The 27,663-nt window shown below is 45.5% G+C and overlaps 1 protein-coding gene across 2 annotated transcripts in view; it reads left to right on the forward strand.

Annotated features, from left to right (window-relative positions):
• Window positions 1-9,483: 9,483 nt before the first annotated feature.
• GNA13 (G protein subunit alpha 13) overlaps window positions 9,484-27,663 on the forward strand; it is a gene marked incomplete at both ends in the record, with an annotated part of 38,709 nt that continues 20,529 nt past the window's right edge. For both annotated transcript variants that reach the window (XM_080713424.1, XM_080713425.1), the window contains 2 exons: window positions 9,484-9,766; window positions 12,668-12,894. In XM_080713424.1, coding sequence (XP_080569550.1) covers window positions 9,484-9,766; window positions 12,668-12,894 — 510 coding nt within the window. The remainder of the gene's footprint in view (window positions 9,767-12,667; window positions 12,895-27,663) is intronic.

The following is a 27,663-nucleotide window of genomic DNA, read 5'->3' on the forward strand; positions in this document are numbered from 1 at the left end:
ACCTGGTTTCCATGTCGTGCCAGGCTCACGCCAGGCACACACCGGATACACACTTGTTCTCGGGCTGTGCCACCTGCCTGGTGCTGCCCATCACTTCTCTCCTCTTCCCGGGGGCTGGTCCAGGAAATGGCCACTAGCTCCAAGTAACTACTGGACATTTGAAATGCGGCAGGTGTCACTGAGGAACTGAATTTTGGATTTCATTGACTGTTACTGATTTTAATTCAATGATTGAGACTCAAACTCAGTTACTAGAAAACGTTTAAGTAGGCCAACCTGGGCAACTTAGACCCTGTCTCGAAATGTTTTAGTCAGGCCGGGTATGGTGGACACACTTGTAATCCCAGTACTTGGGAGACTGAGACAGGAGGATCACAGGTTTGTGGCCAGCCTCAGCTACTCCACAACTCAGTGAGACCCTTGTTTCAAAATAAAGAATATAATATAGGGCTAGGGGTGTAGGGGCTCAGAGGTAGAATGCCCCTGGGTTCAATCCCAAGTACCACACACAAAAAAAGAAAGAATAAAAAAAAAATAAGGCTGGGGTATAGTTTGGAAGTAAATGCTCCTGGATTCAATCTCCAATATGGCAAAAAAAAAAAAAAAAAAAAAAAAAAAAAGTTTTAGTCAGCATTTTTACAGCTGGGACCAAAATACCTGACAAGCACAACTTAGAAAAAGAAAGATTTATTTAGCTCAGTTTTAGAGGTCTCTGAGGGCATTTCTTAATCAGTCTGAGTTCAGCCGGATCCCAGGTTAGAACCACCAGAAACAGAGAGAGAAAAAGGAGGTTTGCAAGGGACACATACAGCCCCCAAGGCCACACCTCTCGGGGACCCACCTCCACCAGCCAAGCCCCGCCTCGGGACCCTGCTGCTTGGGGATATGCTTAGCACGAAGCGTTTGGGGATATTCCAAACCCAAACCATAACACTAAATAAAAAATTGAAAGGGCTGAGACACAGCTCAGTAGAGCACTTGCATAGTATGTGTCCTGGGTTCAATCCCCAGTACTGCAGGAAGGGAAGGGAAGGGAAGGGAAGGGAAGGGAAGGGAAGGGAAGGACGCAAGGAAGGAAGGAAGGAAGGAAGGAAGGAAGGAAGGAAGGAAGGAAGGGAAGGCAGGGATGGAGGACAGAAGGGACCCAGAGAGAGGGAGGGAGAGAACAGTGTTTAAGTAGGCTTGGAACATTTTGGTTTTATGGATGTTCTCTTTCAACTGTAAGTTTCATGAAATTTAAATACAGATCAAGTATTTCATGAAACATTCACATTTGTTGAAACTGCTGCAAACGTAAAATATACTCTGGATTTTTGAAGATGTAGTTCCTCTCAATAAATAATGTAAAATATCCCTTTAATGATTATTGACTACATGTTGAAACCATACCTGGATATTACTGGATCTAATTAATAGATCATCAAAATTATTTTTTTACTTTTTCAATGTGGCTACTGAAAAATTTTTAATTATATGGATGGATTGCATTGTGTTTTGATTAGCTTTGCTTTCTTATTTCTGAAATAAGGATTAGTGTAGCTTCTTTAAAGTTTAGTATACATGTACCAGATGCAGCTATACCACCAACTCAGGAGGCTGAGGCAGGAGGATCCCAAGTTTGAGGCTCAAAAAAAATATACAAAGAGCTAGGGATGTCGCTCAGTGGTAGGACACCCCTGGGCTCAGTTTCCAGTACTGCAGAAAGAAAAAGGAGAGGAAAGAAAAGACTGTTCCCTTAAGGAAATGCTGTTACTCCATGAGAAGACTACACGGGTGTGGGGAAAGGCTTTTCAGGAACACCTCAGCCGGGACTGGTGGCACACACCTGTAATCCCAATACTTGGGAGACTGAGACAGGAGGATCGCAGGTTCAAGGACGGCCTCAGCAAGTAGTGAGTCTCTCATCTAGTGAGACTCTGTTTCCACATAAGAAATAAATTTGGGCATGAGCCCCTCACTCCTGGCCAAAGCAGCTGGACTTTCTTGGAGTCTGGTTTGGCCCTCGTGCAAGGGAGCAAGTGGATGCTGTTCTATCTTCCAGGCGGTACCACCCTTAGCTCCAGGCTAGAGTAGTCCTGTTCTGTGCTTTACAAGGTCTTTGACCTTCAACCTCAGCTGCTCCTACAGATGAAGCAACCACAAGGACCACCAGTACCGGGCTCTCTCGCAGACTAAACTGCAGATATGAGGACCCCAAAGTTTCTTATTCAAGCAGGCCACACCTATTTCCCCGGGTGTAGGTCTCTGGGGGGTGCTGGCACCATTGATGGATCCCCCAACCCCATGGAGGGGCTGTCCTTTGGTGCGTGTTGGGGGTGTGGGCTAATATCGCAATGAGCATGCCCACCCCCATTACTCAAGACCTTGTATGCTGATGGAAGGAAGTGCGGAAATACTGAAAGGTCGGCTCTGCCATCTCATTTAAACCCCATGACAACACACCAAGGTTACTGCACCCACTTTACAGATTAGAAGACCAAGTCCATGCTCTTCATGTACAGTGCCAACATGTCCACTTGCATCTCTGCCCTCTGGGTTTGAGAGGTGATTCCTCAGGCTCCTGGAGGATACTAATAAATTTCCCCTTCCTTGGAGTAGGAGTTTTGGGGACAAGCCCTCATATGCATGTCTGGTTTTCATTGTTGATCAGGTCCGTGCGACCAGACACAGATCCTGCTGGGGACATTAGCAGCTGTGAGCGAACCTGAGCGCAGGTCAGAGAGGAGCTATGTTTAAACCCAGATCTTGGGGAAGATACAGGCAGAATATCCTGACAACAAGCAGCTAAGCCTCCGACAGGCTTCTAAACACACAGCTGCTGCTTCTCTCAAGAACTGGCATCAGCCTGCTACTTATGGGCAGGACTGAGTACACTTGTGCTCAGTTTAATTAATTTAATTTAATCCTGTCATTTAATCCTCGTGACAGTTCTCTACGTCTAACCGCTCCCATTTTACAGACAAGTGAAAGGCAAGGCTTTGTTAGCTGAGTTCCCCCACTGTACTACGTTCCTTCTCAGGAAAACAAAATGAATAGCTGACAGGCTGAGTCCTGTTGGCTTAGACACCACGGGGGTTACCTCTCTAGTTAAGGAAGGCTCCCTGTTCCACCTCAAGCCATCACAAGTACAAACACTTCCCCTGGAGTTTATCCCCTCACCCCCCTGACCCCATGCTGGGTCCTGGCCTACCCAGGAGAAGGCTAGTAAAGGCAGCAGAGGAGGAAGCCCAATCTTCGGATTTTGTTTTTTTGTTTTGTTTTGTTTTGTTTTGGTGGTACTGGGGTTCCTGGAAGCCCTTCTACCTCCGGGCTACACTCCCAGACCTATTTTTTATATTTTTTTAAATTTGGAAACAGGGTCTCTTAAGCCAACGAGGTTGGCTCCGAACCAGCGCGATCCTCCTGTCTCCGCCTCCCAAGCTTGGGGATTACAAGCGTGCGCCACCACGCCTGGCTGTTGTTTGTTTTTGTGGTACTAGGGGTTGAACCCAGGGGCATTCTACCTCCAAGGTACACCCCCAGTCCTCTTTTATTCTTATTTTGAAACAGGGTCCCACCATTTGTTGAGGCTGTTCTGGAACCTGTGAGCCTCCTGGCTCAGCCTCCCAAGTACCGGGATTGTAAGTGTCCACCACCACACCCGGCAAAGCCTCGTCTTCTGAACTCTCCAGTGCTGCCATTCTCTGACTCAGCAGTGGCCGCTCTTCCCTGACTCCTTCCATGAGCTCATCTTTCTTCTTTTCCTTTGAGGCTGACACAGGAGTTGGAGAAAGACAAATCGATGATGCTATCTGCGCTTGGAGCCAGTCTGCCGTGGTCTGAAAAGGCCACATGGACCATTTCTCAGCATCTCTGGATGAGCCCTTGGCTGCTCGATGATAAATTGGATCAGCTGGTACTTGCTGGCATCATGCACTGGAGCATGCCAGCTCTGCAGGCCGTGACTTGTGAGGTACCTGCAGACCAGCCAGCCAAGAGTGTGGCTGCTGGACGTAGCAGGCCAAGCCTGCTAGGGCGGTATTCCCAGGGCAGGAAAACTGCTGCAGCCAGGTTGGGAGCTGATTTTGAGCTGCAGGAATGAATTGACATCGTCCACTTGGATTTCCCAGGGGAAACAGAAAGCATGCTAAGGAAACCCCACTTTTTTTTTTTTTGGCAAGGGGCATTTCTAGGCGAGAAATTATATATATATACATTCCTCATCTTTAAAAGTAGTAAAGGAAAATAAAGGCGAGGGAGTGAGCAAGATGTCTGAGTTTCATAGCATCTCAGTGCACAGCACGGGTTGCCCCTAAAGGGGTCTGACACAGCAAGCTGGCTGGCTGCGGTGCTCAGAGGAGCGCCAGTGTGCGTCTTTTGAGACGGTACAGGCTTTTGCCTTCTGATAGATAACCAGGGTCTCCGCTGGTCATCAGCAGCTCATGGGGCTTTTTTGGAGGCTGAGAAAAATACAACCAATATAATTAAAGTCATGTTTTCCATTATTAACAACAACAAACAAAGCTACCCACAGTTCAATTCCACATGTCTGGTTTCATATGAAACTTTCCACATGAGAAGCTTACTCTGGTAAGGACAACATCAAACTTCATGACCAAAAAAGAAAAAGGAAAAAAAGAAAAAAAAAAAAAGAGCCCCTTCAGATCTAACTCATTGTAAATGAATAGTGTGTGGGACTCACACAGCAGGTAAATATTGCCATCTCCTTTTTTCTCGTTTTCCCATCAGCCACCTGGAACGCTTTACAACCAGAGCCTGAGGTCAAAGTACAGAACATCTGACCGGAATCGGGCGGAACAGCTGGGGGACTTCAAGATGGTAGCCAGCCTAGAAGGGGCTGAAAAAAAACTCAGACCAACCAACCAACCAACAAAACTCCAGACTCCACAGGGCCTCGGGGCTGAGCACAGTTCGCTTCTTGTCTCAAGCCCAGACTCTCCTTTTTAGGGCTATTTTGGCATATCCCTGAATTAACAGGCAGAACAGGAAGCTTCCAGCCCCTGACCTGCAACCGGCCACCTTCAGCGACCTCAGAGAGAGGGCTCTGAGCCGTTCTGCCTTCCACTAGCTTCTCCCAGTTCTGTGTCCCTGGTCAGGCCATCATGAGCCACGAGTGAGATAAAGTAGGTCAGAGGGCTCCGATGCGCTGAAAACATCACAGATGGACGAGGTTTTGCATTATGGGAAAGGCTGGGAATTCCCTGTCATTCCCGGTTAGAGGAGAGAAAGCCTGAAACCCCCTGCCTGCTTCATCGCTAAGAATAGACCAGAACCCATCTCTTTTGCATCAATGGTTAGGCAGAAGAGAGCTTCGTCATAAGCATGTGTCATCATCTTGATTAGAAAATTAACCCAGGGTTTAATCGTCCAAGTAATGGGACTGATTTTTAAATAAACACATCTAAATGGGTGTTGTCCCATTCGAAGTAGTGAGTGGTCACTTTGGCAACAAAACATTTATTTAAATTCTATTTCCCATCATTCAAAAAAAAATTTTTTTTTTAAAAAACCCTCTTCTTTGGAACTGTTCCTGGAGCCTCTAGCACATTCTTTTGAATGTGTCTGAGGGTGAGACATTTTTGTCCTTTGTGGATAATCTTGATTTTTTTTTTTTTTGTCAACAGCCCAAAGTTATTTGGCACAAAGGTTGGTAAATAAACTAAGTGGTGCCATTTTTTTAAAAAAAAATTGAAAATAACCCGTGACTATAAAATAAAAAGTCTTTCTTTCAATTCCAGGAGAAGAGTTAGTCACAAATAGTAGATTTCAGGAAGAGCTGTATTATTGGAAAGGGCTTGTTCCATCCTAAAGTGACAAGGGCAGAGAAGCCACCTGGACATTTCACTCACAGTCACACCTGCCATTATTTATCTTGCAGGACTGTTTGCCACTAGACTTTGAATTTCCAGAAAGAACAAACACTGCAAACCATCCGCTGTTCCTATCCTTTTAACACAGCTCCAGGGGGCCTCTAACCCCTCATTTGCATGTGGATTAACTAGCTAGCAACAATACAGATGTTTCGAATGAATCAACATCTGGATCTCTTGGAAACAGAGCACAGCACAGCAGATTCAATTCTAACTGGTAGGCTACACTCTGTTAAAAAGTTTGGCTTTTTTTTTCTCTTATGAAACAATGCATCTGAAAATTAAAATATTAATACTATCATTACAATGTCTCCCAAAAGCAACTAGTAGAGTAGATTTGCTTCTGGTGTAAATAATTAAGTTTATCAGTCTGATTTAAAAATAAACGCAATGATATTTTCATTCATGACATATTCCACACTGTGGTACTTTCTAACTACGGTGTTAGAGACTGCCAGTGACTATGGAAAATACTTTTTCCTTAGCTCATTTTTTTTTATCGTGGTAAAAATTCACATAACATAAAACCCATTGAACAACTTTAAAGTGTGCAATTCAGTGGCATTTAGAACAATCACAGTCCACTGTTCATTGCCGGGCGTGGTGGCGCACGCTTGTAATCCCCGCGCTTGGGAGGCGGAGACAGGAGGATCGCGCAGGTTCGAAGCCAGCCGTGCTGGCGTAAGAGACCCTGTTTCAAAAATATAAAATAGGTCTGGGAGTGTAGCCCGGAGGAAGAAGGGCTTCCAGGAACCCCAGTACCACCAAAAAAAAAAAAAAACAAAAAAACAATCACAGGGTTCTGCGACCATTGCCGCTGTCTAGTTCCAAAACATTTTCGTCACCCCTAAAAGAAGACCTGTCATTTCCCGCTCTCCCCTCATCCCTCTCCCCTACTACTCTGTTTCTATGGGTTTGCCAATTCAGGACATTTCATATAAGCCAAACCATTCAATATGTGGCCTCTTTTTCACTTAGCTTAATCATTTCAAGGTTCAGTCCTGTTGTAGCCCGTATTAGTATACTTTGTTTCTTCTTATGACTGAGTAATTCCTCTGCACGGATGCTTTACATTTTGTTTATCCATTGGTTCACTGACGGGCATTTGGGTTATTTTCTCTGTTTGGCTATTCTGATCAGTGCTGCTGTGGATGTAGGTGCGCAAGTGTTTAAACACCTGTTATCAATTCTGTAGGGTATATACCCAGGAGTGGAACTGCTGAGTCCTATGACAATTCTATGTTTAGCTTCTTGAGAAACCACCAAACTCTAATGTGTGTGTGTGTGTGTGTGTGTGTGTGTGTGTGTGTGTTGCCTGGGATCGAACCCAGGAAACACTCACACTCTCACACACACCTCTGAGCTATACTCCCAGCCCTCTTTCATTTTTTTATTTGCTGTGAGGGTCTTGCTAAGTTGCTGAGGCTGGCATCAAACCTGCAATCCTCCTTTCTCAGCCTCACAAGTACTGGGATTACTACAGGTGTGTGCCACCACATCAAACGCACGTGTACACTTATAGTTGGTAAAGCGTCTTCCATCACCAGTTAGAAGCAGTAGGGTAGCTCCAGTCAAGCCCGGGGCTGGGCCGAAAGATGGCTCTTTTTCAGAAGCACAAATCTGAGCCAAGCCTGTTCCAAAGCGAGGCTCCACACAGGGCTCTGAAAGCTGCTCTGCCTGCTGCCTGTCACAACATGAACTGGCTGGGCCGGAATCCTTCCTGCCTCCTAGGCATCCTTGCTTTTCCATTATGTTGCACACACTTTAGGAAAAAGGAAAAGATATTAACTAGCCTAACTTACAGGTTTCCCTTCCTTGTTTCTGCTAAGGAGTTCGGATTAGCACCTAGAGTGAAGGGAGAAGCAGAGCTCGGGGCAGGTGCCACACCCCTGTCCGGGGCAGAGGCTGACCCCTTCAGGGTTCAACAACTGAGCCACTCTAGCATTAGTTGAGACCACAGAGATAGCTCCCACCAGTGTTCACTTTTACCATCCATCTGGCCAGACAGCACTGCCCAGCGATCCTGACCCTAGCAAGCCAAAGCCCCCAGAGGTGGCCTACCCCGCTTTGTAGGGGCAGGGCCACTGTCTACCCCACAGGCCTGGCCGGCGCAGCAGGAGACAATCCAACTACGAGCATTGTTTACTGCAGCCACAGTCCTGAGTCACGAGGTTTCTCAGTCACCAACCCGCCCCCAGACAGTAACTGATTAGCACTGATTTTTAAATTTAAACTTGTTCTCAGCCTCTCAGAATGCTGCCCTTTCTTACCCCAACGCGCGCTAACACACTGGAAGTTTCTGAGCTACGGGAGCCCAAACCGAGGAGCATTAAAGGAGCAGTGCCAAAAACAGACAGACCCAAACAGCGCTGGCTTTTTCCACTTGAAACAAAATACTAAGAATGAAAAAACCAGCCTCTGGGGTTCTCGCCACACGATCACTCTGCCGACCCAGCTGTCACTTGTGGCCTGTCTCCTGACTGCCCTTTCAGGTGTCTTGGCCTGAATCTGCTGTTAGGACTGGGGAGGGAGCGGGGGGGGGGGGTCTTGCAGGTCATATCCTCTGTCATCTGGCAGGAAACCTAAAATTTGTCTGCTGCGGTCCTCGACCTGTTTGCTTATCTGCTTCCGTGTCGGGAAGAATCTGCATCACAGTGTCCGGTTTAGGGGGATTTTCAACATGACCTCACCCGCCTCACCCTTCACTGATTTCGTGAGCATTCCCGAAGTGAGGACGCAGCTCGGGTGGGAATCCACACGACCTCTCCTCGCCCATCGCCCATCGCCCATCAACCTCCCCTTCAGTTCTTTCTCCCGAAACCAGGGCCCTGGCAGGGGTGAGAAGATGCCCAGAAGAGTTGAAAGACGGGCTAGGGGTGGAGGATCGACGACATCTAGTTATCCTTTAGGACTTGGCAGCGTAGAATGTCAAGGGCAGGACGGCAGATGCCCCCCCCAGCACTTCCAGGCTCCAGCCGGCGGCTGGAGTACCGTCCCCGCCCGATGGCTTGACAGCAGGCGGCGGCCGCTTAACCTGAGAAAACGCGCGGGATGGGGGAGTGGCTGGGGAGAAAGGGAGCCGGGGGAGCAGCGTCCGGCATCTGGCCTCCAGCGTTCGGAGAAGAAGCCCTTCAACGCCTAAGCGGGCGCAGTTTTTGGGAAACCGAAAGCCGGGCTCGGCGGGCGGCCGGGCTGGCTGGCTGGCGGGCGGGCGCGCTCCCGGCCCAGCCCACGTGATCGCGGCTCCTCCCCGCGCGCGCCCGGCGACCGCTGCCGCGCCTGACTGGCTGGCCCGCGCCCGAGGGGGCGGAGCGTCCGCGGCGTGTGTCGCGCGGCGTGCGGGCGTGCGCGCCCCCGGGAGGCGGCGTGCGCGCGCACGGCCCCGGGGCCACCGCCCCTCCCGGGCCCGCCTCCTTCCCTCCCTCGGTGGCCAGCCCGGCCCGCCCTGCGCGGCCCGCCCTGCGAGTCAGTCCGCCGCTCCCTCCCTCCCTCCGCGGCGCGCTCGGGCCGCCGCCGCGCTCCCCGCCCTCCAGCCGCGGCGCCGCAGCCGCCCGCCGCCCGAGGAGGAGGTGGAGGGAGCCGCAGGGGCCCGCCGAGGCGGCGGCGCGGCAAGATGGCGGACTTCCTGCCGTCGCGCTCCGTGCTGTCCGTGTGCTTCCCGGGCTGCGTGCTGACGAGCGGCGAGGCCGAGCAGCAGCGCAAGTCCAAGGAGATCGACAAATGCCTGTCGCGGGAGAAGACCTACGTGAAGCGGCTGGTGAAGATCCTGCTGCTGGGCGCGGGCGAGAGCGGCAAGTCCACCTTCCTCAAGCAGATGCGGATCATCCACGGGCAGGACTTCGACCAGCGCGCGCGCGAGGAGTTCCGCCCCACCATCTACAGCAACGTGATCAAAGGTGCGGGCCGGGCCGGCGCCGCCCTCGCCCGCCGGGAACCCGCGGAGCGCCGCCGGCAGGGGGAAGGGGGCGCGGTCCGGCGTGGCCGCTGCACGCCCGGGGCCCCCGGCGGCCATGGGCGCCGGCCCCACACCCCTCCTCCAGGGCCTCGCCCCCTCCAGAGGGAAGCCGGGCGAGCCCCGTGTTTTGGGGGTGCGGGGTGACATCTCCTGCTCACCCCCGTGCAGGCGGGGCAGGGCCACCGGGCGCAGCCCCGGACCCCCGCGCCCCCCTGGCTCCCTCCCGAGCTGTGGCGCCCCCGGGGGTGACCCGAGACGCCAGGGCGAGTGCGCTCCCGGCTCCGGGCCGTCCTGGCCGCCGCCTCTGCGAGGGAATTCTGAAGCCCCAAAGAGGACACCTTTGCCTCTTGTCCAGGGCGCTGGGTGACAGCCCCAGGCGCCTTTGGGGGCGAGGATGGGAACTGGAGGGTGTCACGTTGACTGTGTATCAGGAAAGAGGAGACCCATAAAAAGCTCAGCACGAGTGGGTTTTCACCCCAGGGTTACAGGATGTTGGGCTGTAGTCACCGTGCAACGCCTCTCACTCGGGTCTGCCAAGTAACAGGGGCGGGGGCAGGAGAGAAGGGGGTCCCACCTCTTGCTTCTGTTTCAAATGAAGTTGCTTAGTAGTGTAAAAACTGTCCGGCCGGGAAGCGTTCAGGGTCCTGTTGGCAGGTGGCGTCAGGGGATCAGCGTTGGGTTCGATAATAGGCTCTGCTCCCGTTTTGACAGTTGTGTTAAAATCCCACATGGTTCTCAAGTGAAAAATCCACAGGGTCTTGATTTCGGGGCATCAAGAAGATGGCTTTTATTCTGTCATTTAAAAGAACCAGCTCTCGTGTTGGATAGTGTCAAATATTTTCCACCTAAAAAGCACTTTGGCAGAATTGAGGTACCTGGTACTTAAGGTGCCTGGGGACTCCTGGTTTTATTTGGAGAGTATTTTGTCTAGGTAGTTGCTACAAGTTGTAGGTCTCCTCAAGCAGTTTTTTGCTCTTTTTTGTTTGTTTGTATGTCTGTTGTTCAGGAAGCACATTAGCAACTCCTTCGTATCGATTTTTTTTCTCCCTGGGTTTGAGTTAGAGAACTAACTGCCTGGAGAGGGAGGCATTGGGTGCAATGACAGGGGAACTCAAGGCCCGAGCTGAGACCCGCAGCTCTTGACATCTTTGCAGTGAAGCTGTAAAAGACAGTCATATTTAGCTTGCCTTCATCCTTAGCACAAAACTAATTAAGGTCTCTGAGGGCTGTAGGCTCGGCCTTGCCAGTGCTTAATTGAAGTTACCTTTGTATCCTAATGCAGCTGAACTTAAGGAATTAACGTTAATGATAGAGTCAACATGGTTAACTGTGAGCCAGGTAAACACTTGGTTCTTAATGTAAACTAGGTCCTGAGTGTGACCTGTTTTGAGCACCATTATGAGGTAAACACATTATTAGGCATTTAATTGTTTTTATCAGAAAATTAACAGCAAAAGTCTTTTCTTTCTTTCTTTCTTTCTTTCTTTCTTTCTTTCTTTCTTTCTTTTTGTGGTACTGGAGATAGAACCCAGGGGCTTTCCATCTCCAGGCTACACCTCCAGACCTATTTTATATTTTAATTGGAAACAGTATCTCTAAGTTTCTTGGGCCTCACTAATAACTGAGGCTGGCTTTGAATCTGGGAGATCCTCCTGTCTCAGCCTCCCAAGTGCTGGGATTACAAGGGTGCATCACCACACCTGGCACAAAACAGTTTTTCAATTATCCAAACAAATGACTTCTTGATAGATTATTAAAATGGAACAAAGATAACAGCTTAGTGATAGAAATACTGAGTTTGAACTAACCTCTCTGAGTTGATAATCTGTTGTATATCATTTTGCAGTTGTTCAACCTGTGAGATACACTAAAACTTGCTCTGAAAGCAGTGTTTGCATTTTGAATGTGTTCTTAGGAGACTTCGGTGTTGTGCTGGGATTGGGGTGCCAAGGACCAAAATGGAGACAACTAAAACATGTGGTTCTTGATCTTAATAAGTAAATGCCTTTAATATTTTATTTTACTTGATTTCATTTTATTTTGGTACTGGAGATTGAACCCAGGGCCATTCTACCTCTCAGCTTTATCCCCAGCCCCTTAAAACTTTTTAAAATTTTAGCTGGGCAGGGTGGCGCATGCTTGTATTCAGAGGCTGAGACAGGAGGATCGGGTTCGAGGCCAGTCTCAACTACTTAGTGAGGCTCTCTACAACTTGGTGAGAACCTGTTTCAAAATAAAGAATAAAAAAATAGAACTGAGGGTGTCGCTCAGAGGTAGAATGCCCCTGGATTCCATCCCCAGTACCGTACCGGAAATTAAAAAAAATTTTAAACTTTGAAACTAGGTCTCACTAAGTTGCAAGGCTGGTCTCAAATGTGTGATTCTCCTTTCTCAGTATCCCAAGTGTTACAGAATACAGATGTGTACCACCATGCCTGGCCAGTAAATGTCTTTTAGACAGGCTCATAAAATCATGATTGAGCCGTTGTCTTTACAGCCTGGACATTAATTAGGCTAGGTAGCATAACTTCTTTTTCCTCTCCAGATTAGTTTTGACCACCTTTTTCTCCAGAAGTTGTTTTATAAATTGTAGCATGTTAAAATCCTTCAGAAAGAGCAATTGTGTTAATAGTATTTACTTTTCAAGTCTCTTAATCTTAAGATGGCAAGCAAATATTTCTTAACCTCTAGGAAGATACTGGTGTTTGTTTTGATGCTGGGCTCCAGTTTTGGAGGAGGTGGGCCTGGACTAGTTAAAAATTTAGGAAAATAATACTGGAATAAGAGCATATGACCGGATCTAACGACTCTTCCCCACGTTTCTTTTTCTTTTCAAACAAAGGAATGAGGGTGCTGGTAGATGCTCGAGAGAAGCTTCATATTCCTTGGGGAAACAATGAAAACCAGCTCCATGGAGACAAGCTGATGGCATTTGACACCCGGGCACCCATGGCCGCCCAGGGAATGGTGGAAACTCGGGTTTTTTTACAATATCTTCCTGCTATACGAGCCTTATGGGCAGACAGTGGCATACAGAACGCCTATGACCGGCGTCGGGAATTCCAACTGGTAAGACATTTGCTTTTTAAAAATGTTGTGGTTTTAATAACATTTAGTAACACTTGATTTAGCGTACTTTTTTCACGAGCTTCCTCAATATAATGTGTCTCTCCACAATTGTAGCCTCAGACGTTTGGATTGCCATATGAGCAAGGTAAAAATAAGGGAGATTAATGGAGCTATTATATTGGTCACTTTTCCGTTTTGAAAGTCATGATTTTCTTAAGTACTTTCTCCTAAATTTGTTTTCTTTTTGAAATTAGTTTTCTCCCAATCATGTCGACAGTACTCATTTTTCTAAGAAATTGGTCTTTTTATTCTGGGAATAAGAGTTCAGTAGCTAAATTTTACTTTAGGCTGTATAGTCTTTAGGATTACTTATTTTGTGATGCAGATTAATTTGATAGAAAGAGATTAAAATCTTTATAATGTTTAACAGTGTATGTGCTCTTTATATCTGCATTTTATAAACTGTTCCTTTAAAGAGAAGGTAATATTAGTCATTTTTTGTACCTCTTGTTTTGAAAAGCATGGGAAACAAGGTTTTATTGTTTTTTGTTTTTACATTTTTTACCCCTCCTTAGTCTTAAACAAGACTGCCCATAAAAAACATAGAGGCTGTTACATAGCATTGAAGAAGGATAGAAAAGATCCAGTCCATGTTAAAGATATAAAAATAATAATTGATACATGTTTTTTAATCAAGTGTGTTGTTATAAATGCCTTGTGATCTGGGTTTTATGTGCCAAATCCCAGAAAGATTCCAGCAATGATAGCAATCTAGACTGTTTGCAGTTTTGAGTAGTTCAGATTCTAAGTTCCACCGTAATATGATTAAAATAAAGTGACAGTTAAAAGTAAAACTGCTTAGGAAGTTGATGATGTCACCGACATTAAAGTGATCCACATTATGGGTATGGCTATGCAAGGATGTACAGCCAGCTGGCTTTGCTGTTACACTTTGTACTCAGAAGCAGTCTGGGCTATTCAGAGTGCTAGAAAAGTGTTCATGGTATCTTTTTATAAAACTGACACCTGAATCTTTACTTTCTCTGACTTATGGCTTTTAGTATGGTCTTATAACTACCATACTATCTTTCTTTCATGTATATATTTTGTCAGATAATTTGTTCATTTCTGAAAGTCTAAGACCATCTTATAGAGTTAAAATTGAGGATTCATTAGGGTCTATGTTGAAAATTATGAATTTAATTGGACAAGTGTCCTGCATCCACTTCCTGGATTTCTAGATGGTTTGGGACCTTTGGTTGGTGCTGTTACTTTTGGTAGGCCTGCTCATGTAAGTTCCTCTGCATATCCCTCGCGTCTCCTTTCACTATCCCTCCTGGCTTTGTTGTTGTTGTTGTTTTTTGTTTTTGTGGGTCTGGGGATGGAACCCAGAAGCATTTGACCTCCGAGCTACACTCTCTGCCCAATTTTTTGTATTCTTTATTTTGAAACAGGATCTTACTGAGTTACAGAGGGCCTCACTAAGTATCTGAGGCTGTCCGCGAACCGTGATCCTCCAGGTCTCAGCCTCCCAAATGCTGGGATTACAAGCGTGCGCCACCACGCCCGGCTTCTTCCTGTTTTTCAGTGCTGCTTATCCTCCTTCTTAGTTCATTTTCTCAACACACCGTGTTTTCCACTCTCGGTGTTCTAAGGTTCCTGTTCATCTTTCCAAGGTCAGGGAAGAAATAGCCATCTAGAATAAGCACGCAGTACGCATTGACTGCATGAGCAGACAGCTGTGTGCCTGAAAATTCTCTGCGAGTGCATCCATGTCATCACTGTTGAGAAAGATGCCTGAATATTTCTTTTTTATCAAGAGTAAATATAAAACTACTCAGGATGAGGACCTGCATGCTTTTCACTTGAGTCAGCTAATGCTTCAAGAAAGTTCTCAAAGGCAGGTTCCTGAAATCCTTTCTCTGATAAGAAATAGAGACACACAAAAAAGAGGAACAGGGTGAGATCTAATTTTAAACTGGAGATGGGGATTTTTCTGTCCGGGGCGTCCTTGGCATTGCTTATGGCTCCTGGCACATGTCGTGGGCGCTTGATCACCACATTGTATTATTGACTCTTGCACTTTTGGATGCCCGGCCGTACTTGGCAGAGTGTTGGGCACTGAAATGGCACATGGCTTATTTAAGATTGTCCTCAAAGTTACTGTCACTTTCCTCCAGTCATCTGTATACCACAGATCCCCAAGTCCTGCTTATTCTTCTTACTTGAACGCCAAAGCCTTCTGTCCCAATACAGCATGGCAGTGCTCAGACACATTCTTGATGTGAGTCTGGACTTTAGCTAGCTTGCCTATGACGCTAGCAGTGTATTCTGTTAGACCATTGAATGTAGCCTGCCACCCTTAGTTCACCACAGGCCCTGCATTTCTCTTCCCGGAGCTCTCCACCATATCTACTCATTCGCTCCCTTCAGGAGTGAAGAGCAGTGGTCATCTAATTTTAATGTAACTAACTGTGGTCTGTGGACCAGATTTAACGGGAACGCTTATTAAAACAAGCGAGTCCCAGACTCACCTGCGGATCTGGCAAGGATCTGGTTCTGGCATCTGGAATGAGACCCGGTGTTTTAAGCAGATCATAGGTGAGCTGGATGGATTTGCTCCTGGCTCCCATGCCCATTCCCAGTGCCTTGCCGCCAGGTCCTCCATCCTGGAGTGTGTCTTGGTGGGCCGCGTCCTGGAGGGGATCTCCCAGGCGCGCTCACTTCCTCTGCGCATCACAGCCCTGTGTGTATCAGAGTTGCTTACGTCCCCGTGTGGCTCCTCACGTGCTCCTTTGGTATGCCAGGGCTTTTTTTTCTTTCCTAACATAGGGCCTGACACTTTATTTCCTCATTTTTTTAGGCATTCTGAATTATAGTCCATAGGGGGGAAAAAAAAGAAGCATTCTATATTAAGTTACTTCTGGGAAATATAAATTATTTTTGCATGCTAGTTTGTTCATTTTCCAAGAAATGGGGAGTCTTTGTATTATAATTTTTTTCAGTTTTTTTTCCTGTCTTTAGGTTATGTTTAACATTGTCTATTTTTGAATTTTGAATAGGAGAAATAAATATCAGGGGAAATGGGAGGAGTTACCAGATAAAGTAACTAAAATTAAAATTGGTCTGTTTCAGTTAATGATTGCATATTAAACTTCTTCATGCAAAATAAGATGACAGTTTTAAGGCTTTCTATAGCTTCCATTTTGCTTAAGAATAGTAACTGCCCTTCAGTCATTTGTTTGAGTTACACCACAGAAAATTGTTCATTTGTTAGTAACAATTTAGGATGCAAATATGAATGTTTCCTAAGTTCACAAAGGTAAATTTAGGAACCTAGCCTATTCTGGTTAGGTCTATTATGGGTAAAATAAATAGCTTTTTGTAGAAAATAAAAATCTAAGGTTCACATTCTTGTTAAAACTTAAAGAATCCTCTAGTTATAAACTAAGCACAGTGAAAATAATATATAATAATAAGTGGGTCCTTTTTAGCATTGGATTAATGTGTGTGTGTGTGTGTGTGTTTTACCAGGGATTGAACCCAGGGGCATTCTACTTATGAGCTATACTCCCAGCCATATTTTATGTTTATTTTGAAACAAGGTCTCACTGGGTTGCTGAGGCTGGCCTCGAACCTGTGGTCCTTTTCTCTCAGCCTCCTTAGTACTGGAATTATAGGCTTGAGCCACCTTGCCTGGATGGATTAAATATTTGTAATGCCCTACTTTGGCTGTACATTGAGTATAGCCTGTCACTGCACTAATGAGGTGCCTTGTCTTTAGAAGAACTTCTTGGGTAACAGTAGCTAGGGACGTTGGTAAATTGGGTGACTGAGGCTCAGGGGTTGTCCGAGATAGGATGCAGTTGGTGATGTGGATCCAGCTAACAAATGTCTGGAGTCACTGCTAACTATTTTTGTTGAATTTACAGTTACTAGTTGGGAAGTATAAACAGCGCTGGTTATATAGGACAGGACCTTGTGTGATAGCAGCTTCCTAGTTTATGTAACTGGTTTAACACTGTCAGCATTAATACAGCTTCCTGTAACGGCCTGTCTGCCTTCTCAGTTCCTGAAACCAGAACCATTCTCTTTGTTAATTACGGTAACTTTGGTTGGACTTAGTTTTTCTCACTCAAGTGGTACAGTTTGTGCTTCATGATAGTTACAGTCCTCCAAGCCAATCAGGGAGTTTATTCAAGAGAGATTCTCCCTCGATGTGTGTGACAAAGTAACTATTTAGCTTCATGATTGTCCTCTAAAAAGGAACCTGAGTGCCAGCCAAGTAAAACTAGAAGCTTCTGTTTTCGCTAAAATATTTTTCTTAATTTGTACTTTTCCATATATATTTGAAATACAATGGAATCAGTCATTTGTTTATTCAATAACACTAATTTGGATTTTCTTTAAAAAGCGATTGGTTACTACTTTCAGTTGTAAAATACTGTTTCCGGTAGAGAATTTGGTCCCTTTTCTCCATGAATAAAGTCAACCGAGGACCTTGACTTCCAACTGCCAAAGCCTGTCAAATATCTCCAGATTCTAGAGCTGGGGTAAGATCTGTGAGGCAGTGTACATAGGAATTGGATAGCGCATTCAGGGTAGTAGAGACCTCAAGTCTCCGTCTCCATTGGTGGAATTTCCTTCTGGTGACTTTAGAAACAAAGGATGCTTTGGCGTGTGCTTATAGTCTTAATACACCTTTGTGAGGGGTGTGTGTGTGTGTGTGTGCGCGCGAGCACGCGCACACAAGCAAGTGAGTGCATACAGGCTTAGTTGAAAAGGTTGACTTTTTCATGTTTATGTATTTTGATGGAAACAATTGTGGGATGTCTGGGCTCTTGGTGCTAAAGAGGAGTTGTAAATTACTGTGTTGCTTTCTGTATTACCTTTTATTGTTTAAGCTAGTGGTACAGTAATTTATGCTGCTCTGGAAATGTTTATTAAACAATGAAGGGACAGAACAAGGAAATAGTGATTAAGAAACCTAGACTTTAGTTTCAGAATCTTTACCAGGAGCGTTCATCTAAACCAGGAAGAAGGTATGTGAATGCATTTTAAAGAACAGTGTACTGGTCCAGGAGCTCCCTAAACAGAGCATTCCTTGCTCATCTTTTGCAAATAGGCAGTACAGTTCAATCAAGTTAGGGTATCTAACTGTATTGGTCCCAAACAGGTGCCAGTTTCTTTCTCTAGATAATTAATTCACAGTGCTGATAACTATAACACCTTAATGTTTATAACAATTATTCTGTACTCTTAAAAGCCCTATCACGTTATTGTTTCATTATTTAAAAAACAAAAAAAACTATGAGAGAAATAAAATACATGCTGTTTCTTTATTTTACAAATTTAAAAATTGTAGCTCAGGTTCCTTGAGATGCTTTGATTCTCAGACCTAGTAAATGATCAGTAGATGCGGCATCCCCACCTGCTGACTCCCACCTGCTAACTGCTCTTCTGCAGCACTGGCCAGCAAACCATTGCGCAAGGACTTGAGTGTTACACTAATGGGGTGCTCTTCTTTCATTTCATTTGCGTTCTCTTCTGGCCCCTCCCACACACAAATAATCAGCATTCTCCCTGTTACCGTCTACCATATTAAGCATGTGTGGGTTTTTGTTGAAAATATTTGAGGCCATGCATGGTGCCGCACGTTTGCAATCCCAGCATTTGGGAGGCTGAGACAGGAGGATCACAGTTCGTGGACAGCCTCAGCCACTTAGGCCCTTTGTAACTCAGTGAGACCCTGTTTCAAAATAAAGAATTAAAAAATAGGGCTAGGGGTGTAGCTTGGAGGTAGAATGCCCCTGGGTTCCATCCCCAGTACCACAAAAGAAAACAAAGAATATTTGACATTGCAGTGATATTCACATAACTCGTTTTATATTCTGAACTTTTATAATATCCTTGCAGTATTTCTCCCTTTTACTTCATTAACTATGTTATGGCTAGTATATTCATAATCTTAAATGACATTTAATGGTAAATTTATTAGCTGAGTGGTCTAGCTCATCCTGTCCATTATTGGTCATGGTAAAGGCTTTGTTCAGATCTTCCCAATCTTGAGTAGTACTGATACTCAACTGTTGAACATGGTTTTTAATGTGTTCTGAAAAATAGAAGTTTAATGGCAACCAGTTAGCTGAGAGCAGCCATACATTTTTCTAGGAAAATGTCATTTGAAAATAAAGTGCTATCTTGTGTATAATTGCCAACCTTTTGTTATGACATGCTCTATAAGATGCCCCCCCACACCCAGGGGTTGAGCCCAGGGCGTTTCTACCTCTGAGCTACACTGCAGACCCTTTTTGGGTTTTGTTTTGAAACAGTCTTACAGAGTTGCTGAAGCTGGCCTTGAGCCCGAGATGTTCCTTTCTCAGCCTCTTCTGTGCTGGGCCACCGTGCCCAGCTGAGATGCTTTTTCCAAGAGAACCTGTTAGGACATAGGAGTAGAGCAGTATTAGGATGGGTGACAGGGGTCAAGGGAATAGTTTTGTTTTGACAACTGGACTTGGCCAAAGTTACTGATCTTCTGCTGTGATGGTAGTTATTAATCTTTTGTATTTAACTGCTCTTCTTTTAGAAAAAAAAAGAAAAATTTTTATCTATTTATGTTGTTACTGGAGATTAAACCCAGGGACATTCAACCTCTGAGTTATACCCCAGCCTCTTTTATTATTATTTTATTTTTTATTTTTTTGGTGGTACTGGGGTTCCTGGAAGCCCTGCTACCTCCAGGCTACACTCCCAGACCTATTTTTTACATTTTTATTTGGAAACAGGGTCTCTTAAGCCAGCGAGGCTGACTTCGAACCTGCGCGTTACTTCTGTCTCCGCCTCTCAAGCGCGGGGATTACAAGCGTGCGCCACCATGCCCGGCGTCTTTTATTAATTTTTGTTTTGAAGAAGGATCTGGTTGAGTTACTAAGACTGGCTTTACATCTGCTACCCTGCTGTCTCTCTCAGGCATGTGTACCACCATACTGACTTGAACAAGAGTTTATTTTTATTTACTTATTAATACTAGGGATTGAACCTAGGGGCATTCTACCTCAAAACTACTCCCTAGCCCCACTTTTCATCCTTTATTTTGAAACAGGGTCTCACTGGATTGTGGAGGCCTCACTAAGTAGCTGAGGCTGGGTGAGAAGCTGTGGTCCTCCTGTCTCAGGCCCTCAAGTATTTGGGATTACAAGCGTGCGCCACCACGCCCAGCTGCGGACGCGCTTTCTGTCCTCTTCTCTGTGTAGTAGATGCAGAGCACTTTGTGGAGTTCTTTTGGTTTCTGGTCTAAAGTACTTGGTTGCTCTATATGTGTGCTATTTTTAAATTCCATGTTCCATAAAATTTTTTAAATAACCATTTTCAAACTTACTGTTTGATAAAACATTTTTGTATATGGTTTTCATCTGATGACCTTAAGGTTTGCTTTAGTTTTGTGCTGTGCTGTGGATAAACATGGACCAAAGCAGCCAGCCAGAGTTTGAGTCCTGGCTGCCGCTCACCATGAGTTTGGGCAAGCCCTCAGGCTCTCAGAGTTTGTTTCTGTCCCAGTAAAATGGGGTGATCACGGGGTCAGTGATTAGTTATTGGGAGGATTACATGAGCTGATGCTTGTGAAGCTCTTAGCACGAAGCTTGCATGTATCAACCATAGTAGTTTGCAGTGTTAATATTCCTAATATGCCCTGTGCATAAAAATAGCTTTTAAAAAGAAAGCACTGTCGACTTTGATTTGTTTCACTGTCCAAACTTGATTGCCAATATGTAATAATACTGAATTCTGAATATTGCAAGATGTATAACTTACATTCTTGTTAGCCTGCTTTCTCAAATAAGACCACCCACTAAGAGAGATTCCAGTTATCTATTGTTACATTGATTCCTGTTGCCTGCCAATAATACTGACTTTCATACTGAAAATTTATGAGATGGTTCATTTCTTCACAGAATCTTTATGATCAAGAAAAAACATTTTATAAATGATGGATTTATATCTTTATGACAGGTCTTTTTATATATTTGTAAAAGATTTTGAAATCAAATTCTGTAATTGACAGATTCTACAAGTCTAAAGAATTAACTGTGCCAGACACTGTGGTACACACCTTGAACCCCAGTTCTTGGGAGGCTGAGACCAGAGGATCGCAGTTTGAGGGCCAGCTTCAACAACTTAGCCAGGCCCTTGGTGAGACCCTGTTTCAGAATAAAAAATGAAGAGCACTGACTGGGGTGCATCTCAGGTAGAATGCCCTGAGTTCAATTCTAGTTCTGAAAAAAGAATCAAAAGTAATATGATTTCAGTTTCCCTTCTCCAAAATGCTTGGGATCAGAGTTTTTAGGTATCAGATGTTTTAGCTTTTGAAATACTTGCATATAAACACTTAATAAAATGAATTATCTTGTAAATAAAATGAGTTATCTTGGGTATAGGATCAAAGTCTAAACATGAAATTCGTTTATGTTTCTTTTTGTGTGTGTGTGGTACTGGGGGTTGAACTCAGGGGCACTCTACCTTCAAGCTATACCCCCAACCCTATTTTTTATTCTTTATTCTGAAACAGGGTCTCACTAAGTTGTAAAGAGCCTCACACAAATTGCTGAGGCTGGCGTTGAACCTGCAATCTGCCTGTCTTGGTCTTCCGAGTATTGTGTGCCACCTTGCCCAGCTTTGATTTATTTATTTATTTATTTATTTATTTATTTATTTATTTATGCTACTGGGGATGGGACACAGGGTGTTTTCTACCTCCAGGCTATACTCCCAGACCTATTTTATACTTTATTTGGAAACAGGGTCTCACTAAGGTGCTGAGATCTTCACTAAGTAACTGAGGCTGGCTTTGAACTTGTGCGATCCTCCTGTCTCAGCCTCCCAAGTGCTGGGATTCCAAGCATTTGCCACCACACCCGGCTTTGTTTTTTTTTTTGTTTTTTTTTTTTGTTTGTTTGTTTTTTTTGATGGGCAGCTTATAATGAAAAGTAAGCTGTATGGTGAGACCAACTCACTCAGTCACCCTTTCTTCCTTTCTCTTGTACCCAGGGATGTTCTACCCGAGCTTCACCTGCAGCCCTTTTTTAAATTTTATTTTTATTTACTTATTCATTTATTTTTAGTACTGGGAATTGAACCCAGGGCACTTCTTCCTCTGACCTACACTCCTAACCTTTTTTTCTTTATTTTCTTTTTCTTTATTTTTATTTTTTATTTAATTTTTTTTTTTTTTTTTTGTGGTACTGGGGTTCCTGGAAGCCCTTCTACCTCCGGGCTACACTCCCAGACCCATTTTTACATCTTTTTTAAATTTGGAAACAGGGTCTCTTAAGCCAGTGCCACTGGCTTCCAACCTGCGCCATCCTCCGCCTCCCAAGCGCGGGGATTACAAGCCTGTGCCACCACACCCGGCTTTATTTATTATTATTATTTTTTTCTTGGTGGTACTGGGGATGGAACCCAGGGGCCTTCTACCTCCGGGCTATACTCCCAGACCTACTTAATATTTTATTTGGAAACAGGGTCTCTTAAGCCAGTGTAGGCTGGCTTCGAACCTGCGTGATCCTCCCTCAGCCTCCCAAGCAGGGGGATTACAAGTGTGCGCCACCACGCCCGGCTCTTTTTTTAATTTTAAAAGAGAGTTTTGCTATGTCGTGGAGGCTGGTCTCAAACCTAGTATCCTCCTGTCTAAGTCTCCCAAGAACTGGGACTATGGGCATGAAGCACCACGCCTAGCTTTTTTTTTTTTTTTTTTTTTTTTTTTTGCAGTTCTGGGGATGGAACCCAGGGGCATTCGACCTCCAAGTTACACCCCCTGCCTTATTTTTTATTCTTTATTTTGAAACAGGGTCTCACTGAGTTGCAAAGAGCCTCGCTAAGTAGCTGAGGCTGTCTGCGAACCTTGATCCTCAGGTCTCAGCCTCTCAAATGCTGGGATTACAAGTGTGCGCCACCACACCCGGCTTCACGCCTAGCATTTTAAATTTTGTTTAGAGACAAGGTCTCACTGAATGGCTGAGGCTGGCTTTGAGCATGCCATCCACCTGCCTCAGCCTCTCGAGTGGCTGCGATTACTGCACCCTGGCAATCCTTTTTTTTCACTCTGACACTTCTTGCCATAATTATTAGTTGTTTAAAGACTGTCTTCCTGAAATGCTTCAGTTGTGTAGGTACATTTGGCCCAGTCTCCTCCTCTTGCTGGAGGAGGGGATGACCTTTGACCACCCCACCTAAGGGGCAACTTCGCTCTCTGGCTTCCCCTTCCTCCCACCCCACCCCTCTACACAGGAGGCAGGCACACTGTTCTCTTCCCCTTCTGCTGTCTCCCTGCCTGACGTGGCAGAGACTTCCTGAGTACTCAGGTTAAAGAGGGGATTAAGAGCCTGGTGGCGCACTTTGTGATCCCAGTACTTGGGAGGCTGAGACAGGAGGATCACAGGTTCACGGCCAGCCTCGGTTACTCAGTGAGGCCCTCCACAACTTAATGAGACCCTGTTTCAAAATAAAGAATAAAAAAATAGAGCCGAGCATGGTGTACACTTGTAATCCCAGAGTGTTGGTGTCAGGCCCTGTCACCCAGAGTTGGGTGCCAACCAGCCCAGAGTTGGGACTTTTGAAAAATGGGTTGACTTGTCAGGTGGTGGCAGAGAGATGAAGAGAAGAAAATGGTTTCGAGGTCTGCTTTGTAGGGAAAGCCATTGAGTTCTGATAGGTAGGATTTGGATTCCGGCCTTAACAACCAGGTGGATGTTGGTAGTTTTTACTGAAATGGGAAGATTATGGGGGAATGAACTTGGAGGGGACAAATGAAGAGTGTAGTATGAGTACAGTAGGTTGCAATTTCTTTGAGTAATACAGGTGGAGATGCCAGACAGCTTGATATCCGAATCTGGAATATGGAAGATAGTTTTGGGCTAAAGATACAAAATTTTATAGGAGACTTTTGATATTAAGGCTAGATAATGCATATAATTTCTTAGGGTATAAAAAGAGAAGAAATTGGGCTCATAGTAGAGTCTTAAGGAATCTTCACAGCTTTTGAGAATGTTTAGAGGTAGAGATGCTAGCAGAGATGGCAGAAGGAGGAGAAATTCAGCAATGCGTCAGGTCACAGAATTCAGGAAAGTAAAGAAGGAAAAAGTAGCGAATGGTGCTGCGAGCCGAGAATGGTGCTGCGAGCCGGCGCAGGCTCTGGTAAGGTGGCGGTGACGCAGCAGGAGGGTTCCGTGTGCAGCTGGCAGGTGATGTGGCGGGGAGGGCCAGACGAGGAGGGAAGCAGAGCTCACTTGAAGTCAGGCTGAGTGTTCTCATTTCCCTTTTGCAGTGCTTTCGACCACCTGGCTTAGCAGGTTGTGGTTTTTCAGACCTTTTTAAACTTCAAGAGAACATTGCAATAAAAATTAGGAATATATTGAATAGAATATAGAATCTCACTCTGAGGAGTTAACTGTCAGTTAACAATATTGCTGGGCCAGGTAAATACAGAAGAGTTGTTTGTTGTTTTTTGAGGGTTTTTTTTTTTTTTTTTTTTTTTTGCAGTACTGGGGATTGAACCTAGGGCCATTCTACCTCCAAGTTACATTCCCAGCCCAATTTTATTTTTTATTTTGAAACAAGGTCTCATTAAGTAGTGGAGGCTGGGTTCGAACCTGTGATCCTCCTATCAGCCTCCCTAGTACTGGGATTACAGAACTGAGATTATCTCAGCCTCCCTAGTACTGTTTGCAGAAGAGCTTTTAATTTCGTACTGCTGTCTCTTGGTATCCACAGAGGATTGGTTTCAGGACCATCTGGAATACTTGAATCTGCACTCTCAAGTCCTTTATAAAAAATAGCATAATATTTGCATATAACCTATGTACATCTTTGCATGTACTTTAAATTACCTCTAGATTGCTACTACTTAATACAATGTAAATGCATGTAAATAATGTTAGGCTTTATTGTCTAGGGATTAATGACAAGAAATCTGTACATGTTCAGTACAGACACATTTTTTTCTGAGTACTTTCAGTCAGTGATTGGTTTTATCCACAGATGTGGAACCTGTGGCTGCTGAGGGCTGACTGTACGGTATTATTTTACATGATCACTTCCCGTTGATCAGTTGTACACCCAGTGCTCGTTCACTCCTTTTTTTTTTTGGTGGTACTGGGGTTCCTGGAAGCCCTTTTACCTCCGGGCTACACTCCCAGACCTATTTTTACATTTTTATTTGGAAACAGGGTCTCCTAAGCCAGCGCATGCGGCTGGCTTCGAACCTGCGCGATCCTCCTGTCTCTGCCTCCCAAGCTCGGGGATTACAAGCGTGCGCCATCACGCACGGCCTCCTGTGCCACCACGCCCGGCCTCGTTCACCCTTGAGCAGACCTGTGTTAAGTAGCTGCCCACATTGCGTTCTGGGTGCAGACTAGACCCTAGGAACTCAGGTGAACCGCCTGTCCCGCTGCCTTAATGGGGGCTCCCAGTTCAGCGGGGAGCAGCTGAGTCAAAGCAGCAGCCAGCGATCAAGCAAAGCTGCTGCTCACTGCGTGTCACTAAGGAGGTGCCGGAGCATGCAGCCCACTCTGCTTCATTTTGTACGTTGAAGCATTGGGCCACGGAGGGTAAGGTCATGACTAGTTTTAGTGTTAGAGCCAAGATTCAGACTTGGGCTCTAGAACTCCATAGCCCCGAGTCTGGTTCTGCCGTGCCTTCCTGCTTCCCATCACACGTTCACCGAGTGACCTTCAAGCAGGAGCGTGTGTGCCAGTGTGAATTCCCAGCTCGTCCACACTCAGAGTATCTAGACGTAGTTGAGGTTGCATTGCTTTGCTGCCTGCGTGATTTCCTGGAGGGTGGGGAGGACACAGAGTGGCCCCTCTGCCTACAGGAGAGCTGGGGTAACAGGCACCGAACCAGAATGAGGTAGGTGATCGGACTTCCCTCTCACCTGCCCTGTGGCCGTAGGCAAAGAGTTGCTTTATTCGGCCAGTGTTAAGTATTGTGTAATGATTTGTTTGGGTGCATCGGGCATATCATCGTAGAGCAAAGCTTTCCATCGGTGTGTATTTGTGACGACTTTTGGACACTATGAAGGATGCTTTTAATAAAGCTCTCTGTTTAGATAGAAGGGAATCAAAACTATATTTGGGGAGTATGTCCTGTGTTGGAAGAATGCTTATCTTTTTTTAACAACTGATTTCATTTTGGAAATCAGAAAAAAGCACTAAGCTACTAGAGTTCTAATTCCGGCAAACCTAGATACTTCTTTATTCGCTCTTGGGGTTGTGCATGATTGTCTTTTTGCCTATGTTGTTGTCCTCCTACTTAAATTATTCTTTTGTATCGGTGCCTTATGATTATATGTAATAACGGGGTTTATTGTTTCATAGTTGTACATGCGGGTACATGTTTGGTCAGTTTCCTTCCCCAGTTCCTCCCCTCTCCCTCCCCTCTACTGTGATTGACTGTTTACCCTCCCCCTCCCCTCTACTGTGATTGACTGTGTACCCCCTCCCTCCCCTCTACTGTGATTGACTGTTTATCCTCCTCCTCCCCTCTACTGTGATTGACTGTGTACCCCCTCCCTCCCCTCTACTGTGATTGATTATGTACCCCCTCCCTCCCCTACTGTGATTGACTGTGTACCCTCTCCCTCCCCTCTACTGTGATTGACTGTGTACCCCCTCCCTCCCCTCTACTGTGATTGACTGTGTACCCTCTCCCTCCCCTCTACTGTGATTGACTGTATACCCCCTCCCTCCCCTACTGTGATTGACTGTTTACCCCCTCCCTCCCCTCTACTGCGATTGACTGTTTACCCTCCCCCTCCCCTCTACTGTGATTGACTGTGTACCCCCTCCCTCCCCTCTACTGTGATTGATTGTGTACCCCCTCCCTCCCCTACTGTGATTGACTGTTTACCCTCCCCCTCCCCTCTACTGTGATTGACTGTGTACCCTCTCCCTCCCTCTGACTGTGTACCCCCTCCCTCCCCTCTACTGTGATTGACTGTGTACCCTCTCCCTCCCATCTACTGTGATTGACTGTGTACCCTCTCCCTCCCCTCTACTGTGATTGACTGTGTACCCCCTCCCTCCCCTACTGTGATTGACTGTGTACCCTCTCCCTCCCCTCTACTGTGATTGACTGTATACCCCCTCCCTCCCCTACTGTGATTGACTGTTTACCCCCTCCCTCCCCTCTACTGCGATTGACTGTTTACCGCCTCCCTCCCCTCTACTGTGATTGACTGTTTACCCCCTCCCTCCCCTCTACTGTGATTGACTGTGTACCCTCTCCCTCCCCTCTACTGTGATTGACTGTGTACCCCCTCCCTCTCCTATTGTGATTGACTGTGTACCCCCTCCCTCCCCTCTACTGTGATTGACTGTGTACCCCCTCCCTCCCCTCTACTGTGATTGACTGTGTACCCCCTCCCTCCCCTCTACTGTGATTGTGTACCCTCTCCCTCCCCTCTACTGTTATTGTTTTCAAGAAAGATTTTAGCCTTGAGGAAATTTTTAAGGCCTAAAATATAAACTTTATAGTATTATCATTTTATGAAAACTGAAGAATAGGAAAATGGATGGCTTGCTTTCTTGTTTTGAGGGAATGACTTACAGAATCCAAATTAGCTTTTTTAACTGTAAATTCTAAAATATTTATGTTTTTTGAAAAAGCCATCCAGTTAGCCAGTGTCCCAGCACCCCACGGCATCTTTGTTGACATCTGCTGTCTCCTTCCGGTGGTTGAACACAACATTGGACGCTGAGATAAACCTTTCTGTTT

The sequence above is a fragment of the Muscardinus avellanarius genome, assembly GCF_963383645.1.
Source record: "Muscardinus avellanarius genome assembly, chromosome: 16".
Taxonomy (NCBI): domain Eukaryota; kingdom Metazoa; phylum Chordata; class Mammalia; order Rodentia; family Gliridae; genus Muscardinus; species Muscardinus avellanarius.